General features: G+C 42.9%; 1 protein-coding gene across 1 annotated transcript; it reads left to right on the top strand.

Moving 5' to 3' along the window:
* Positions 1–931: 931 nt before the first annotated feature.
* Positions 932–14,345, top strand: UCHL1 (ubiquitin C-terminal hydrolase L1). The gene is made up of 9 exons (XM_049886976.1): positions 932–1,020; positions 1,131–1,142; positions 1,613–1,741; positions 4,945–5,095; positions 8,010–8,095; positions 8,171–8,218; positions 9,185–9,251; positions 10,447–10,505; positions 13,912–14,345. Exons 1-9 carry the CDS (start codon positions 988–990, stop codon positions 13,996–13,998), a joined length of 672 nt encoding a protein of 223 aa, XP_049742933.1. The 5' UTR covers positions 932–987; the 3' UTR covers positions 13,999–14,345.
* Positions 14,346–16,418: the final 2,073 nt, after the last annotated feature.

Genomic DNA, 16,418 nt, shown 5'->3' with positions numbered 1-16,418 from the left:
GGCACTATTCTTACAGATTTTTGCCACTTTTTTAATTCATTCTTGGGCATTAGCTTTTTCTCTCCATCTTTTGAATATGCTGGTGGGGTGGGGGGTCGGGGGGAGAAGCCACCTTCTATCATTAGAAAAATGTGTTTACTTAATTGCCATACCCCTCTTCACTGGGATTATTCTACTGTAAACTCAGAATTTTATTTTTCAAAGGCTCACATTCTTTTAAAAATGCTTTTCCGTTTACAGCCTCTCTTCTGGAGAGCATACCTATCTTTTCTCTGGATCTGTGTGCTCAAACCTCTGACTGCCTGCCTTCTCTGTGCCTTCTATGCGGCTACATCCCCCAGGTTTCTACCGTTTGCTCATAATCACTTCTTCCTCGGAGTCACATTACATCAGCATTACTAATGCGTTCTATGTTGTAAATCAGATTCTTTTTTATTCAAGTCGGTCAATTAAAAACGAGGCTCAGCACTTGTATGATTAAACATGGAGGATGAATTGCTATGGTAAAATGCAGACCGCTGAGAGATTTGGAGAATATATATTTATAATCGACTTAATTATGTACCTGTTGAGTTTGAGCTTTTTCTCAATGCTTCAGAGAACCAGAGCTTCCGGGTGACTGGGATGATAAAAAGGGGGGGGGGGGTCCAGAAACTCCGCAAGAAATTAAAGACTGCACCAAAATGACTGCTCAATACACTGAAGGAACACCCACCTGCAAAACCCATCTCCACCACCACCAGATTATCTCACCAGCGAGTGAGACTGCAAGGTTTGGGGCCTCGGCTGTACCACTTGGCGCTGCGCATAGGGGGTTCGTGCCCATCTGACTGCGCTTGGCCGTTTCCCCTCGTTTGATTTTGCCTCTGCTCCCCCTGCGCAGGCCCCACAGTGCGTCAGGCCGGGGCTTTATAGCTGCAGCCTGGGCGGCTCCCCTTGCTGTTTTTCGTCTTCTCGCGGTTGTGGTTCGTCTTGCTCTTCTCGAAGATGCAGCTCAAACCGATGGAGATTAACCCCGAGGTGAGCGCCAGGTGCACAGATGCCCAGGGAGTGCAGGCGCAGGTGCAGCCTTGGCTAGGCAGCCGTATCCTGGACTGATTTTATTTTTTTCCTTTGTATTTGCCTTTCAGATGCTGAACAAAGTGAGTGGCTTCTCGGTTGCCTCTGTCCCCCTCCCCCAGGAGCGCCGAGGCGGAGGCGCCCACGGGCTCCGGCCGCTTCGCGGAGACTGAGCCGCGCCGTGCGCACTCCAGAGGCGGCGGGCTGGGCGCCTTCTCCCTGCCCCTGCATTTGGGTGGTGACTCTGCTAAACTGGTCGTGGGGGTGGGCTAGGGATGGAGGAGGCTGCGCTCAGATGCCAGCGCCGGGCCGAGCTCCCGAGGGCGTGACGCGTGGCTCTAGAACTCCGGTGCCCGGCTTCGCGAGAGCCACGTGTGGGCCGCACTTTGTGCTGTGTCATTGCGCCGGGAGGGTTGGGGGGTGCGGGGCGGAGCTCGGCTCCTCCCAGGCTTGGGTGGGAGCGCAGAAGGCGCGCTGAGCAGTACCTCCTTCTGAGCAAGTGCTAGTGATTGCCTGCCCCCGTCCACCTGTTCGCCTTGTTTCCTCTCCGCAGGTGCTGGCCCGGTTGGGGGTCGCCGGCCAGTGGCGCTTCGTGGATGTGCTGGGGCTGGAGGAGGAGACTCTGGGCTCTGTGCCAGCGCCTGCCTGCGCGCTGCTGCTGCTCTTTCCCCTAACGGCTCAGGTAGGGCGTGGGGCCCGACAGTGCGCACTGCTCCCAAACCTGAGTGAGGTGTGGAGGACTGTAGACCTGGCTCGCCTTCCCACAGGGGATAAAGATCGTGCCCCCCGCCCCCCGGGAAGGGAGGAGCCTGCCCTTCCATGATAACTTACGCATTAGGATCGCTGCCTTTTGACATAACCAGCCAGTGTTGCCTTAAATTTGGAAGAGAAGTAGCGTCTCAGTTCTGTCTTCCCAGTTATCTAGGTAAATAACTCATCCTACGCCTAAGTTCGCTTAAACCTAGATAGTTAGCCTGTAACACTTAGAGCCATTTCTGAGACTTCCATGCCCGAGAATAGCTGGTTGGTTTTTCTCTTTCATGGCTGTAAACCTAGTCAGCTCATTGTTTGATTCTCAGACTCCCACCTTGCCTTAAAATGGAGAGGAATGGGCGTGCCTAAATCACTGGGAAACAATAGGTTCTGTAGTTCTCCATCTCCCCTGCCTGCAAAGGCTGGGTTTCCAGGTGGACTTGGGATTTTTTCCATTCACCCGTCCCCTCTCCAGTCCCCTTTATATCCCGCACAACATTCACACTCGGTTTTCAGGCTCCTGAATGTCTTTTAAGCTTAATATTTGTGTATGGTTTCTTTGTGGGTCTTTCAGCACCTCCTTCCACCCCCTTTTATCCTTTCTGACCTTGTAGCTATAAGAAATACGTGGTATTAGAGCAGGTTTGGAAACACTTTTTCATTTCCCTTTAGGTGGTGCACCTCCTACAAGTGTGCATGGATATAGGTACCCCAAAGCCTGAGCACCAAGTTTAAGAAGGTAGCTGGGATAATTGTTGTCTTGCGATGTATGGAAGCCCAACTAATTAGCATGGCATTGTCTGTTTCCTACGGTTAGCAAAACCTGGGGCATTAGCATTTGGGGCATGACTCCTAACATAGTGAGCTTAACTGAAGTACCACCATAAGGCTGGGTGTGGCAGATAAAAAAAAAAAAACGCAGCATAAATCAGTCCCTATGGGATGCTCCAGACCTTCTTCCTGGTAAATGAACTAAGTGTTGTGGATTAAAAATGCCTATTAAAGCTATTAGAATAATCCCACTGACATGTTTTTATTGCTAAAGCCTTTACTTTAGGCAAAAAGGGAGCTGTCAAATAACTGCAAGTCACAAATTGTCTTTCCCTTTGACCAAATGAAGGGCAATCTCTGTCTTTCACTTGAGTGTCTCAGAGCTTTCTTATTAGAGGAACCATGATGACTCGGAGGTTTTGAGCAGCATTCAGCGGCAAGGCCTTCGGGAGGCAGTAGTGGGGCGTGTTTTGCCTTTCGAAAGCTCGCTGGTCTCATTTTGCTGGATCAGGCAGCTTTTGTTCCAGAACATTCTGGTTTGAATGCCTTACGTTTGAAAGAGCTCCAGTTTATTTCATCGGGTTTATTGTGCACTCGAAGTAAAACATCTGCTGGGCAAAACACTGAAGCAAATTCAAAGAAAAGTTGAGGTGGTATAGATTGATCTCCAAACAAGCTGATATCAATTTAGAAAGCATCTGATTTTGGCTCTGGGAACATTATGAAATCCTAAATGGACCATTTCTAAAACATTAATTTTAAGTCAGAATGAAATATTTACAGAAGTGTCTCCATGCAAGAGCTGTAAAGGGTGGTGCTGTTCCCCAACCCACCCCCCTTTTAGTTAACCTAGGAAAGTGAAAATTCTTAACAGTCCGTGAGCAACAATTTAAGGACCTGTATGATGCCAGAGCTTCGTACTAGTTGCAGCTTAAGTTCTCGTGGCTATGGCCACTTGTGGGGTGGTGCAAATCTTAAATTAGCAGAGAGGAGATCTTGTTCTCTGATAGTGCCACAGAGCAGGCTTAAACTCAAACTTCAGTGCCATGTGTAATAATGCAGAGCTACTAGAATTGGGAATATGCTTCTGGTGTTCTGTCTGAATCTTGCTAGTTATGGGGAATTGGTTTCTATATCGTTAGCCAAAACAAACAACAAAAAAAATCAAAATGTGTTGCTTTCAAGTCGATTCTGACTCAGAGACCCTATAGGACTGAATAGGACCACCCCACAGGGTTTCCAAAGAGGGGCTGATGGACTCGAACTGCTGACCTTTTGGTTAGTAGCCCAGCTCTTAACGACTGTACCACCAGGGCTCTCTATATAGCATTAGCACCCAGGTTTTTGACTGAGAAGTCAGACCAAGGTCTTTAAAAACTGGTTAATGAAAGGTCCAGCAAGCGCACTAAGTTACTTTGCAAAAGAGAAAAACCACCTTTTAGTCCCATTTGTTTACTGGTCTCTCCCCACCCCCCAAATTGCTAACATACCCTCAAACTATAGCTGGCAAGGCCAAACAAGTGTCACACCTACCTTTTGTAGGATGAGTTTTTGTAAAAAGCACAGCCAGATACTCTAGACCTGTTGTCTTTCCTTATTCCCCCCCACCCCCCCAAAAAGGAAATAGTTAATTTCTTTAAATTGCTCCTTTAAACAGTTAAGCTTTGTTTCCTTTATTTAAGAGTAGTTTTTTTTTTTATACTTGCACTGGGGGGCTGGGCGGGGGGGGGGGGCCCTGGTTGCTCAGTGGTTAAGCATTCTGATGCTGACCAAAAAAAAGTTTGGCAGTTGGAATCCACCAGCTGCACCTTGGAAACTATGGGGTAGTTCTGTAGTGTTGCTGTGAATCAGAAACAACTGCCAGCAATGGGTTTGGTGGCTTTGGATACTTGGGCAGAGTGAAAGTAAAGTTTTGAATAGTGAAGTGTAAATCAGTCTAGCTGGTATTCTAATTGGGCATTAAATGGACGAAGCTTGATTGGGAGGCCTATATGAAATACTATCACTGTTAGTGTTAAAGAAAGAAAATAATGAGCTAGTCTGTTTTTTTGACTTCATAACACCATCCATTTGGATCTAAAAGGTTGCAGCAGTGTCTAGACAAAGCCTTGGGCAATATCCAAGGCAGTTACTGCAGTGCAGCACCAGGGTGGAGTCTCCGAAGCTCAGAGCCTCACGGGCTGATAAGAGTGTGGGAGACAGACAGGCCAGTCTCTGGGTATTGGCCAGAAGCTAGAATCAAGGCTCCTGGTCACACATCTCACTTCCATTTCCTTTTAGGTGGTAGAACTCGCCATGCTCCCATCTGTTAGTTCTTTGCATTTTTTCTTTGAAATAGAAAAATGTCTTTTACATTCACAGCATGAGAATTTCAGGAAAAAACAGATTGAAGAACTGAAGGGACAAGAAATTAGTCCTAAAGTGTACTTCATGAAGCAGACCATTGGGAACTCCTGTGGTACAGTCGGACTTATACATGCAGTGGCCAATAATCAGGACAAACTGGAATTTGGTAAGTGTGGGTTTTCAGGCCTGCCCTCCTAGTTACGTTTTGAATGTGAAGTTAAGAAAACAGAATTAACTCTTCATTCCAAAAGCCCTCAGGTTCTATTCAGCAAAGTTATTGCCTTAAAATTACTTGAAACCGGTTTAAGTCACGGATACTACTTACCTAAGGAGCCCTGGTTGCATAATGGTTAAGCACTTGGCTATTAACCAGAGGTTGGCAGTTCCAACCTACCCAGTGGCTCTGAGGAAGAAAGACCTGGCAGTCTGCTTTCATGAAGATTAGGGCCAAGGAAGCCATCTGAGCAGTTCAGTTCTGTCACATGGGGTTGCTATGAGTCAGAATCAACTTGATAGCACACAACAACTTAACCAGATATAAACCAGTGGGTGAATTATTATTCCTCTTTTTTGAAGGAAGGAAACTTATTTGCCAAAAAGCGTGGTTTGGTATTGTCCACCTGGTGTGGACGAGTGAGTGATAAACAGTTTCGTACTGCCTCTTCAATATGCTCTTCCAATTTGCAGATCGCCTAAATGAGGGGAGAAAAAGAGCACTGGAGGGCCAATTGTTGTAGAGATTCTTAGATTTTTCCATTTCATTCTTAATAACAAAGTGTTAGAGATGATATTAAGACATGATATATTAATGGTTAGAACGGACACAGCATAGAGCAGTTAGATGTGAACGTTCTTAGAGGTGGGCATAGCAGCTGCAGAAGGTTCTTGCAGGTAGGCATAGCAGCAGGTCGAAACCCTAGAAGAGCCAGCTGTGAACAAAATCAGGTGATGGACATTAGCCCTTGATGTCCCTAGCCCTGATGGATGCCATGGAGGATACAGAAGAAACAAGTCTCAGCCCTTACACTTGTCCGAGGAACAATCAGCAGCACTAAGATATCTTAAAATAATGTGGCCATTATGTATAATTTAAGCCAAGGGTCAGCAAACTCTTTTGTAGAGGACCAGAGAATAAGTATTAGGGTTTGAGGACCGTGCAGTCTCTGCTGTTGCAGAGCAAAAAGAGAAACGATAGACGAGATATAAACAAATAGATGTGGCTGTGTTCTAATAAAACTTAATTTACAAAAATAGGCAGCCGTAGTTTGCTGACTTCTGATTTAAGACAATGGGTGGTGATGTTAACAATTGAATAACTTCAACTAGTAGCCCATGCTATTGCTTCTAGCAGGACAAATACTGTTTGTATTTTTATGAGGTAAGTGTGGCCAAGCTTCTACTCTTGATATGCTTTTAAAATTAAATGCCTTCTCTGATCAAGAAAACTAAAGACATGAGGGAAAGATTAGTCCAGAGGACTAATGGACCACATCTACCAGGCCTCCACCAGTCTGAGTCTAGTACAACTAGTTGGTACCTGGCTACCACCACCAACTGCTCTGACAGGGATCACAATAAAGGGTCCCAGACAGAGCTGGAGAAAAATACAGAACAATTCTAACTCCAAAAAAAAAGGCCAGACTTACTGGCTTGATAGGGACTGGAGAAACCCAGAGAGTATGGCCCCTGGGCACCCTTTTAGCTCAGTAATAAAGTCACTCCTGAGGGTCGCCTTTCAGCCGAAGATTAGACAGGCCCATAAAACAAAAACAGACTAAGGGGGCACACTAGCCCAGGGGCAAGGACTAGAAGTCAGGAGGGGACAGAAAAGCTGGTAATAAGGAACCCAAGGTCCAAGAAGGAGTGCTGACATGTTCTGGGGTTGTTAACCAATGTACCAGTGTCATAAAACAATATGTGTACTAAGCATTTAATGAGAAGCTAGTTTGGCCTGTAAACCTTCATCCAAAATACAATAAAAAAAGGATGTAAAATATCTCATAAACATTTTTTATGTTGACTACATGTTGATATAATATTTTAAGTATTTTGGATTAAATAAGATATATTAAAATTAAATAAATAAATGGTTTCTCTGGCCATAACCATCCAGATCTTCTAGGTTGTCTTTTCAAATATTGACTTGCCTGAGCCATATTAAAAGTTGTAGCTTGACTTCTTTCCAGTTTTTCTTTACTAAGTCTCACTCCACTTAGGGTGCTGCCATCTTGATGACCCCAGGGATACTGTAGCACTTTGGTCGCTGTGGTAGTGATGGCGTCAGAGGCTTAATCTGAGCCATAGTCCACCTCATAAAGTGAAGAGAATTCCTATCACTTCAAGTTTTGAATGGTCTTCATTTAACAGCTAAAAAAAAAGTGTAGAGCTGGAGATTCAAGTTAAGGTCTTTTAAAATATAAATTGTTCTTGCTATGTAATCAGTGTCTCCTAGCTTTATACTTATTGAGCAAAAATGAAATGCTTATACCAACAGTCAGTTGCTTCTAGGCTGGGCTATATAGTTCTTCGTATTTTTATTTAAGATCTTTATGTTAATGTCTGTCTAGATAACTAGATTAACTGAGGTTCAGCTTTCTACTCTGGAATAAAAATCTTGGGTTGAGAGCTGTTTAGATGAGAATGTTATTGTAGAGTCATGAATGCAATAAATACTAATTGTGTATTGTTCTGGGTGCCGTAGATACAGCAATAGGCAAAATAGCTGTGTCCTTATGGCACAAAAAAATCTCACAAATGATGTGTTATAAATGGGTGAGTGCTGGGAGAAAATGGTAAGCTGATATTTGAGGATGAGTGGGAAATGGCCAGATGAATGGGGTCGGGGATGGCAGGGAGCAGAGGCAAGAAAGAGTGTGGCAGTGGAGGAATAGGGAGGCCACTCTGACTGAATGAGTTAGGAAGAGGCTGGGGAAGAGGGACAGTTTGTCCATATTTGGGAGGCTCTATTGAGGATTCAGACTGATAAACCTGACCAGTTGTGCAGTGGCTTAAGTCAACAATAAATGTGAACTCCTTTGCATTATTGTCTCTATACTAATACATACGTTTGTATTTAAAAGAGAACGGGTCAGTCCTGAAACAGTTTCTTTCTGAAACGGAGAAGATGTCCCCTGAAGACAGAGCAAAATGCTTTGAAAAGAACGAGGTAGGAATCCAACTTCAGAGCATTGCTTTTAAACAATCTTGGATGTTTTTGTGTTAATTTTCTCATTTTTTCCAGGCCATTCAGGCAGCCCATGATGCTGTGGCACAGGAAGGCCAGTGTCGAGTAAGTGCAAATACAAATCAGAGCCTGGCAGTCCAGGTGCCACCTGTGTTTTAACGGAAATATGTGTGTAAACCTGTTACAGGAACCCAGCAAATGTTATTCCCTCCAGGCCAATTAATGCCAGAAAATTCTACCTAAAATTTCTGCCTGAATTCTATCTAAAATTCAGTGATCCTTTGACTAGCCCTGTTAATAAACATGGCCCTTCGGAAATCTAGTGGGCAGTTAACATAGTCTTTAGTAAATTCAAAGGATAGTATTTTGCTTAGATCCCAGTGCCTGTTACAGAGTGACTAACACCTCTCCTAGTAATTGCACACTTCAAATACTCTTCTCATCCACTGTTTGGGGAGAGTAAGATACACCAACGAGGACTGACAATTTCTGGAGTTCTTAAAGGCACTGTAATCTGAACAGAATCTCCAAGTCAATTGTTGAGTTAGATTAAAGTCAGTGTTGCGTGCCATTGACTCCATGTGACACAGTAGGTCACCATAGGGTGGGTTTTCTTGGCTATAATCTTTATGGGAACAGATCAGCAGGCCTTTCTCCCACAGAACCACTGAGTGGGCTTGAACTGCCAACCTTTCCGTTAGCAGCCATGCACTTAACCGTTTGTGCCACAAAGGCTCCTGTTAAAGTCAGTATCCTTAAAACTGCAGTTGGCTCTGCCACTTCCCAGTCTTGATCTTAATGCTTGTATTCCCTAAGCCTTAATTTCCACCTCAGTAAAAAGTATGCAGAAGTAGCTACCTCACAGAGAGTTGTTTTCACAGTTATACCATATCTACTGTAATGAGCTTAGAACAGGACCTAGTATGTAAGAAATACACAAATACTAATTTTTAACTAAAATATGAGCAAGTTGGTTCAAGCATATTGCACTCAAATAATGAGAGAACTTATTTGTAACAAGTTCAACTTATAAAATATGCATTTTAAAAAACAAATTCTTACTCTCTTCAGGTAGATGACAAAGTGAACTTTCATTTCATTCTGTTTAACAACGTGGATGGCCACCTCTATGAACTTGGTATGTTTCACTCCATTTCTGGAATCTGATAATGGTTTCATGTATTCTTCAGGCTTGGTACATGGCTTTGTGGCTCTTTGTGTCATTGTTAATGAAGTCAAAACAATGGCGTGTTTTATGAAGTGTTTGTTTTTTATTTTTATTTTTGGTGAAAATACACACAACACGTACACCACTTCAAACAGCTTCTACATTTACAATTCAGTGACGTTGATTACATTCTTCAAGTTGTGCCACCTTTCTCGACAGCCTCTAATAGACTATTTCACCATTATTAACACAAACTCATTGCCCCCCTCCCCACAAGCATCTCTTCTATCCTTTCTAGCTGCTCTTGTCAGTTGAATCACATATAGTCAATTCTTTAAAAGAGCATAGTGTTTAATGCAGGCATTCCTTTTGAATTAGGCTAAGGTACTGTTTGGTTCTAATGAGGGTATTTAGTCCTTTATTATACCCAGAGCGTCCCCTGTAGGCAGCTGACTTGCAAAATGAATGCCTTTAGTCACAAACCAGTAGAGTAGATTGGCACCTGTGCAGTGCCTAACATTATCAGAATTACTCTTTTTGTTTCACCCAGCATTACCAGTTATTGGTCTCTAGCATCATCCTTTTCAGGCACAGAACACTTTGAGAAGAAGATCACTTCTTGAATATGACTGTGTTTGTGTAAAAGGAGTGTGTATGTTTGTCAGTGTGATTTCTATTCTGACGTAAGGCAATAAGAAAGATAATCCATCTTGGAACGTTCATCCCCTTTGTATTAATGGGGAAAGACTTGCAGCTGTGTTGCCTCAAGTCAAAACACTACAGACACTACCTATGGGCGAACAAGGGCAGAGGAGACTTGGGGTCAATCAGCAGTCACTGAGGAGCAAGTGAAATCTCAAGGATGCCTTCTTTACCTCCACCCTCCTTACCACAGAGGCTGCATCAAACGTTTGCTTTGTGGTCCTTACCTGGAGATGGGGTACAAGCCCCTGTATCAGGGTAGCTGGATGGGGCTTGTTTGGCCTTATTATAGATTCAGATTGCCTGGGAAGGATATGTAGGAACTTTTGAACATCATGCCCTGTCTTCCATTTGTGGGAATGGCAGTGGTATTCAGAAGAGTCTAAAACTTTCCTGGGCTGGACAAGCACAGTAGTCAGAAAATGTACAGAGAAAATTGACAGGGCTGGCTTCTTTGTTCTAGATGGACGAATGCCTTTTCCAGTAAACCATGGCACCAGTGCAGAGGACTCCCTACTGCAGGTAATCTTTAGAATCCATCTCTCTCCTCTAGGGACCATGTTTCTTTAGCCAAATTGTCTAAAGTGCTGACACTTGTGTACGACCAGCACCAATGGTCCAGGTTAGTAGCAGTCTTTCAGACTTAAAGATCATCTTAAGTAATTCTGTCTATCTCATTTTATAGCCCACAGTTTTAAACAGGATCCTTCAGAGCAGCCTTGACTAATCTGTATCATGTGTTGTCTTTAACCCACAGTTGGAATTAGCTGGGAGCCGTGCTTTACTTCAGTATGTGACTAAGGTGACCATTGTGCAGTTGTCAGATTACGTCAAACTGATGACTCAGTAACTGCTACCTGACCCCTTCCCAATTGCTCTAAGACAGCTGGGTTTGGCTTAGACTTAGATAGTGTACTGGGGATTCTGGTTGGGCAGTCAAGTGCAAAAGTTTTTTTTCTTCCCACGTGGGCCCACAGTTCCAGAACTAGAGTAGCGGATTCAAAACATGCCTTAGCAGAACTGCAGCATCCAGGATCAGTATGTAGCCCTCCTAGTACAAGTGACCATCAAAACTCTTAATTCTAGATAAAAGTTCATAGAGTGCTATTGGCCTTTTCATGCTAGAAATGAGCCTCTAGAGTTAATGTGCTGTTTGTCTTAGGCTGGGTTCTCTAGAGAAGCAAAACCAGTAAAGCATATAAATATATATATTTATATCAAGGAATTGGCTCATGCGCTTGTAGAGGCTGGAACGTCCCAAGTGCATGGGTCAAGATGGAGGCATCTCCTGATTCGCATAGCTGCAGGGGCTGACGAACCCAAGATTGGCAAGGGCTCTTGCTCACAGGCTGCAAAGATTGACAGATTACAAGATCGCCAGGCAAAATCCACAGATAAACTGCTAGCTCAGGTTAAGAGAACTGGAGGTCACATAACAGGAGCCAGCTGTAGGATCCAGAGCAAGCGAAAGCCCATGAGCCCTGCCAGAATGTCCACTTGTATTCAGTGCAGGCCACATGCCCAAGGAAACTCCCTTTCAACTGATTGGCTACTCACAGGAGGTCTCCTGGAGGTGATCACATGGTATCAGATTTCATCATTGAAGTGATCACATCATATGAATATCAAACCACTGAAAATCGTGGCCTAGCCAAGTTGACATACAACCTTAACCATCACGCTGTTGTATAACAGAAAATTGCTAAATTATGATAAACTCAAAATGCTGTTAAAGTATAACTATTACATTTGTAGTTATAATAGCTAATCTTTTTTGAGTATTTACTGTATGGTTTTTTTTTTTTTTTACTGTATGGTGGGCCAGGAGTTGACAAACTTTTTCTATGAAGGGCCAGATAGTAAATATTTTTGGCTTTATGGGACATAGGATCTCTGTTGCAGCTACTTAGCTCTGCTGTTGTACACCCACTCCTGATTTATCGACATGATCGTTATGTAAAAATTGGCTTTATGCAAAAATGGAAGATGACAGCATCATTACATAACCACCAAATTACATCATTATATAACTGCAAGACTATGAGAATCATGGCCCAGCCAAGCTGATGTATAATGTTAACCATCACAGCCAGTGTTACTCTCACCTTGCACCTTGGTGTTCATTACTGCCAGATGTACCTCATCAATGCACAAAATAGTTGGGAAATAGATTTTTTGCTGTTGTAACTGCAAAATGTTGGATAGCAAGATAGTCAATAAATGAGGGGTAAGTGTAGTTCCAAAGCCATTATACCTCCAAAGCAACCTAGACAATATATAAATGAATGGACATGGCCGTGTTCCAGTAAAACTTAATGTACAGAAACATGCAGCAGGCTGGATTTGGGCCTTAATTTGTCAGTCTCTGCACTAGACAATATTCCAAGTGATTTATATCTATTATAGGATCTCTATAATGACACTAATGTAATAGATATTATTACTGCCGTTTACAGATGAGGAAACTGAATTGCAAGAGATGTTAAGTAATGCCTAAGGTCAATGACTTAAATAGCAAAGCCAATGGTTCAAACCCAGAGAGTCTGTTCTTGGCAACTGTACAATACTACTATACTAGACCTGTCTTTGGAACATCAGGGGCCTAATAACCTAAAAGTGCTAGTGGATCAAATTATGCCACTCCAGGAAGGAGTGTCACTTTGTCTAGTCAGCCCAGATTTTGTTAAAGCTCCTTCTGCTATATGCAAGGGGTGTATGGGAATAGTAATATAGTAATATGGAATGAGAGAGAGACCTGGGAAGAGCAGGTGGAGGGATTTGCATGAGAGTCAGAATAAAGAACAGAGGCAGAATTTCTGGACTTGACCCATTTAGGGGAAAGACTGGTCCTTGTAGTAAAGCTTCTGAAGTGCATACTAACTCATACCTAATTCCATAGTGGGGAAAAAAAAAATTTTTTTTTTCCACTATAAAGTACGCCTCACATATGCATTACCTGTTGCCATTGAATTGATTCCGACTGCCCTGTAGGGGCGAGTAGAACTGCCCCATAGGGTTTCCAAGGCTGTAATCTTTATGAAAACAGGTTGCCACACCCTTCTCCCATGGAGTGGCTGGTAGGTCCACACCACCAACCTTTCATTTATCAGCTGAGTGCTTAACCACTGTACCACCTCACATAGGATAACGAAAACTGTATGAGTAGAATTATTTACAATTTGGTGAATAACTAACATAGGGATCAATTTTCTGTTATCAGCCTTTGTCATCTGGGTCTTAGAATTAGTACCACATGTCATTCCTCCACAAGTAACTAAGAATCTATTACTTGTCTCTGCACCTGAAATGCCAAGTGTTTACTTTAAACCTTAAGGCTGTTTTGTAAAATGTTTAATTAGTAGAAATTTGTTTTCACTCTGGAAATTTCTGAGGAGAACTTTTATGCGCCCTTATCAAAGAGAGATCAGTTTTCTGTCTTGTTTAGGTTTGAGGAAAAGAATAATAGTTCTCTTGGCAAACCAGGCACAAAATGGGGAGAAACCCAGAGCCATCTGGTGGAAGCAATAAAGGAGTCAAGGCATCGGAAAAGCCAGATCTGTGATATGTGTGTCTGTCTTTCCACCACCTGATTGTGTTCTCTCTGTCAAGCCCTAGGAGGGACGGTCACTGTCTCTGTCCACTCTCATCCCCTACCTGAGATCAGTTAAAGCTAATCCCTGCGTGTACAAGGGGCAGATGGAAATAGGAACAGGGAGTGGGAAGTAGACCTGGAGAAGCGAGGGTGGGAGGGGTTTGCATGAGAGAATAAAGAACAGAGGCAGAATTTCTGGACTTGACCCATTTGGGTCAAGGTTAATGGAAGATTTAGAATTGATCAGGGTGAACTTAGGCCTTAGAAGTACTTTCTGTTTGAAACTTACCTCTTGAGCTGGTGCTGTTGGGATAGTAATGATATTCCTCTTTTCAGGATGCTGCCAAGGTCTGCAGAGAATTCACTGAGCGTGAGCAAGGGGAGGTGCGCTTTTCTGCCGTGGCCCTCTGTAAGGCAGCCTAATGCCCTATGAGAGGGATTTAACTTTTCCCTCTTCCCTTCAACGTGAAAACATATACCTTTCGATGCAGTCTAAAGTGCTTCAGTACTTGTAAAACACAGCTGTCCTTCAGTTCTGCAGAAATGCTCGTACCTTCACCTACAGTCAAGCACTAGCAGAGCTCCACTGTTGATTCCAGCAAGGTTTGGTGTAAGCTTCAGATGGCGAAGCATTTCCCCCAGATCCACTATCGTGTGTCTCGTACTTTAATATCTACTGCTTTAAATGGCTACTTTGGTTGATGTCTGTAAGTTAATGCCTTGGATGTGGTTTAACTGTCATTAAAGGAATAAAACTTTTCTGCTGATAAGAGATAAGCTTATGGTGGTTTTTACTTATGGTGGTTTTTACTTTGTTTTACTCTTTCTCAACATATTTCAAATTTTTATAGTAATATATGAATATGTCTACCATCAAAGCAGTTCAACACAGTACAGGTACAGAAATTACCATAAAACTAAGTATCTTTAGAGTTTCTTCTGTGTATTTATATTCCTGTGTCTACGTGTAAACCTGTTGCTGCCAAGTCAATTCCGACTCGTTGTGACTGTAGGACAGAGTAGAACTGCCCCATAGAGTTTCCAAGGAGTGGCTGGTAGATTCGAATTGCTGACCTTTTGGTTAGCAACTGTGCTCTTAACCACTGCACCATTACGGTTCCATGTGTGTACCTGTAGAAGCTTAAAAAATTTTTTTAAATAGACTTATATACTTTAGAGCAGTTCTAGATTTTAAATGCTTGAGAAGATACTACAAAGAGTTCCCATATACCCCATCACCCAGTTTCCTCTACTAACACGTTAGTCTGCAATGTTTGTTACAGTTGGTGAACCACTGTTGATACATTGGGAGTCCTGGTGGTGCAGTGGTTAAGAGCTCAGGCTGCTAACCAGAAGTTCGGCAGTTCAAATCTACCAGCTGCTCCTTGGAAACCCTATGGGGCCGTCCTTTGTCCTGTAGGGTCGCTGTGAGTTGAAATTGACAGCACACAACAACATTAATACATTATTGTTAACTAAAGTCCGTAGTTTAGTCAGATTTCCTCAGGTTTTACCTAATGTCTTTCTGTTCTAGGATCCCATCCAGGATACCACATTATGTTTACTTGTCATGTCTCTTAGGTTCCTCTTAGCTGTGACAATTTCTCAGACTTGGTTTGATGATCTTGACAGTTTTGAGGAGTAGTGGTCAGGTACTTTGTAGGATGCCCTGCTATTGGAATTTGATGTTTTTCTCATGACTAGGGTTATAGGTTTTTTGAAGGAGCCCTGGTGGTACAGTGGTTAAGTACTTGGCTACTAGCCAAAAGGTGAGTGGTTGGAACCCACCAGCGCTCCAAAAGAGAAAGATGTGGCAGTCTATTTCTGTAAAGATTACAGCCTTGGAAATCCTATGGGGCAGTTCTACTCTGTCCTACGGGGTCACTATGAGTCAGTTGACTCAGAGGCAGTCAGTTTATGGGTTTCTGGGAGGGAGGTCTCAGACATAAAGTGCCATTTTCATCACATATCAAGGGTACATATTAGTGTGATTTATCACTGCTGATGTTGACCTTGATCACCTTGCTGAGGTGTGGTTTCTCAGGGTTTTCCATGTCAAGTTACTCTTCCCTACCTCCCTTTGCACTGTACTCTTTGGAAGAAAGTCACTCTTTGCAGGCCACACTTAAGGATTCTGTTTCCCCTCCTTGAGAAGTATCTGCCTAAATTATTTGGAGTTTCTTTTGCGCAGATTGTCTCTTCTCCCTTACTCATTTATTCGAGCATGTATACCAGTGTGAACTCATGGGTATTTAGTTGATACTTTGGGTTATATCCAATACTATCATTTTGTTGCTCAAGTTGTTCCGGCTTTGGCCATTGGGAGCTGTTTTAGTTGGCACCTGTGTCTTTTCAACATACCCCCATCAATGTAGGGTTGTTTATTTTTGGGCACTTTTTAGAAACTAGTTTTTTAACCAGTGTCTTTGGCATTTGTTCTTAAACCTAACAATCCTTAAACCTTATTCACTTATAGACTTGAATTAAAAGTTAAGAACGGTTGATAATTTGAATAGAACAACTCCTTTCTAATTGCATGAAATAAGGGCAATGGGGAAGAAAGACACGTTCCCTACCTTAATTGCAGTCATCACAGTAAGAACCATATCCTTTCTGTTTCAAGGAGTCCAGATAACTTGCATCTCAGGTACCTTGATCAAAGTTTTTAGCTCTGATTATGGTGATAATATTTCTGATTGCCTCTCCCAATTGAATATTTTTGTTCCTAGGAAGAAAGTGATGTCTACTATTGACATCCTTTTAAACACCAAATATGCAGCGATTCAGGTGATTCCAGTTGTTTTGAGTTGAAGCGGTTGTTAGGTGCCATGGAGTCAACTTTG

Source organism: Elephas maximus, chromosome 5 (genome assembly GCF_024166365.1).
Source record: "Elephas maximus indicus isolate mEleMax1 chromosome 5, mEleMax1 primary haplotype, whole genome shotgun sequence".
Taxonomy (NCBI): domain Eukaryota; kingdom Metazoa; phylum Chordata; class Mammalia; order Proboscidea; family Elephantidae; genus Elephas; species Elephas maximus.
The sequence above is the reverse complement of the archived record's forward strand: the minus strand, read 5'-3'. Positions and strand labels throughout refer to the sequence as shown.

Excerpts from the sequence above, each read along its gene's own strand:
- UCHL1 (XM_049886976.1), top strand. The coding sequence starts at position 988 with ATGCAGCTCAAACCGATGGAGATTAACCCCGAG. Across the intron at positions 8,219-9,184 it reads CACAGGAAGGCCAGTGTCGA|GTAGATGACAAAGTGAACTT; the intron begins GTAAGTGCAAAT and ends TACTCTCTTCAG. Across the intron at positions 10,506-13,911 it reads CAGAGGACTCCCTACTGCAG|GATGCTGCCAAGGTCTGCAG; the intron begins GTAATCTTTAGA and ends TCCTCTTTTCAG.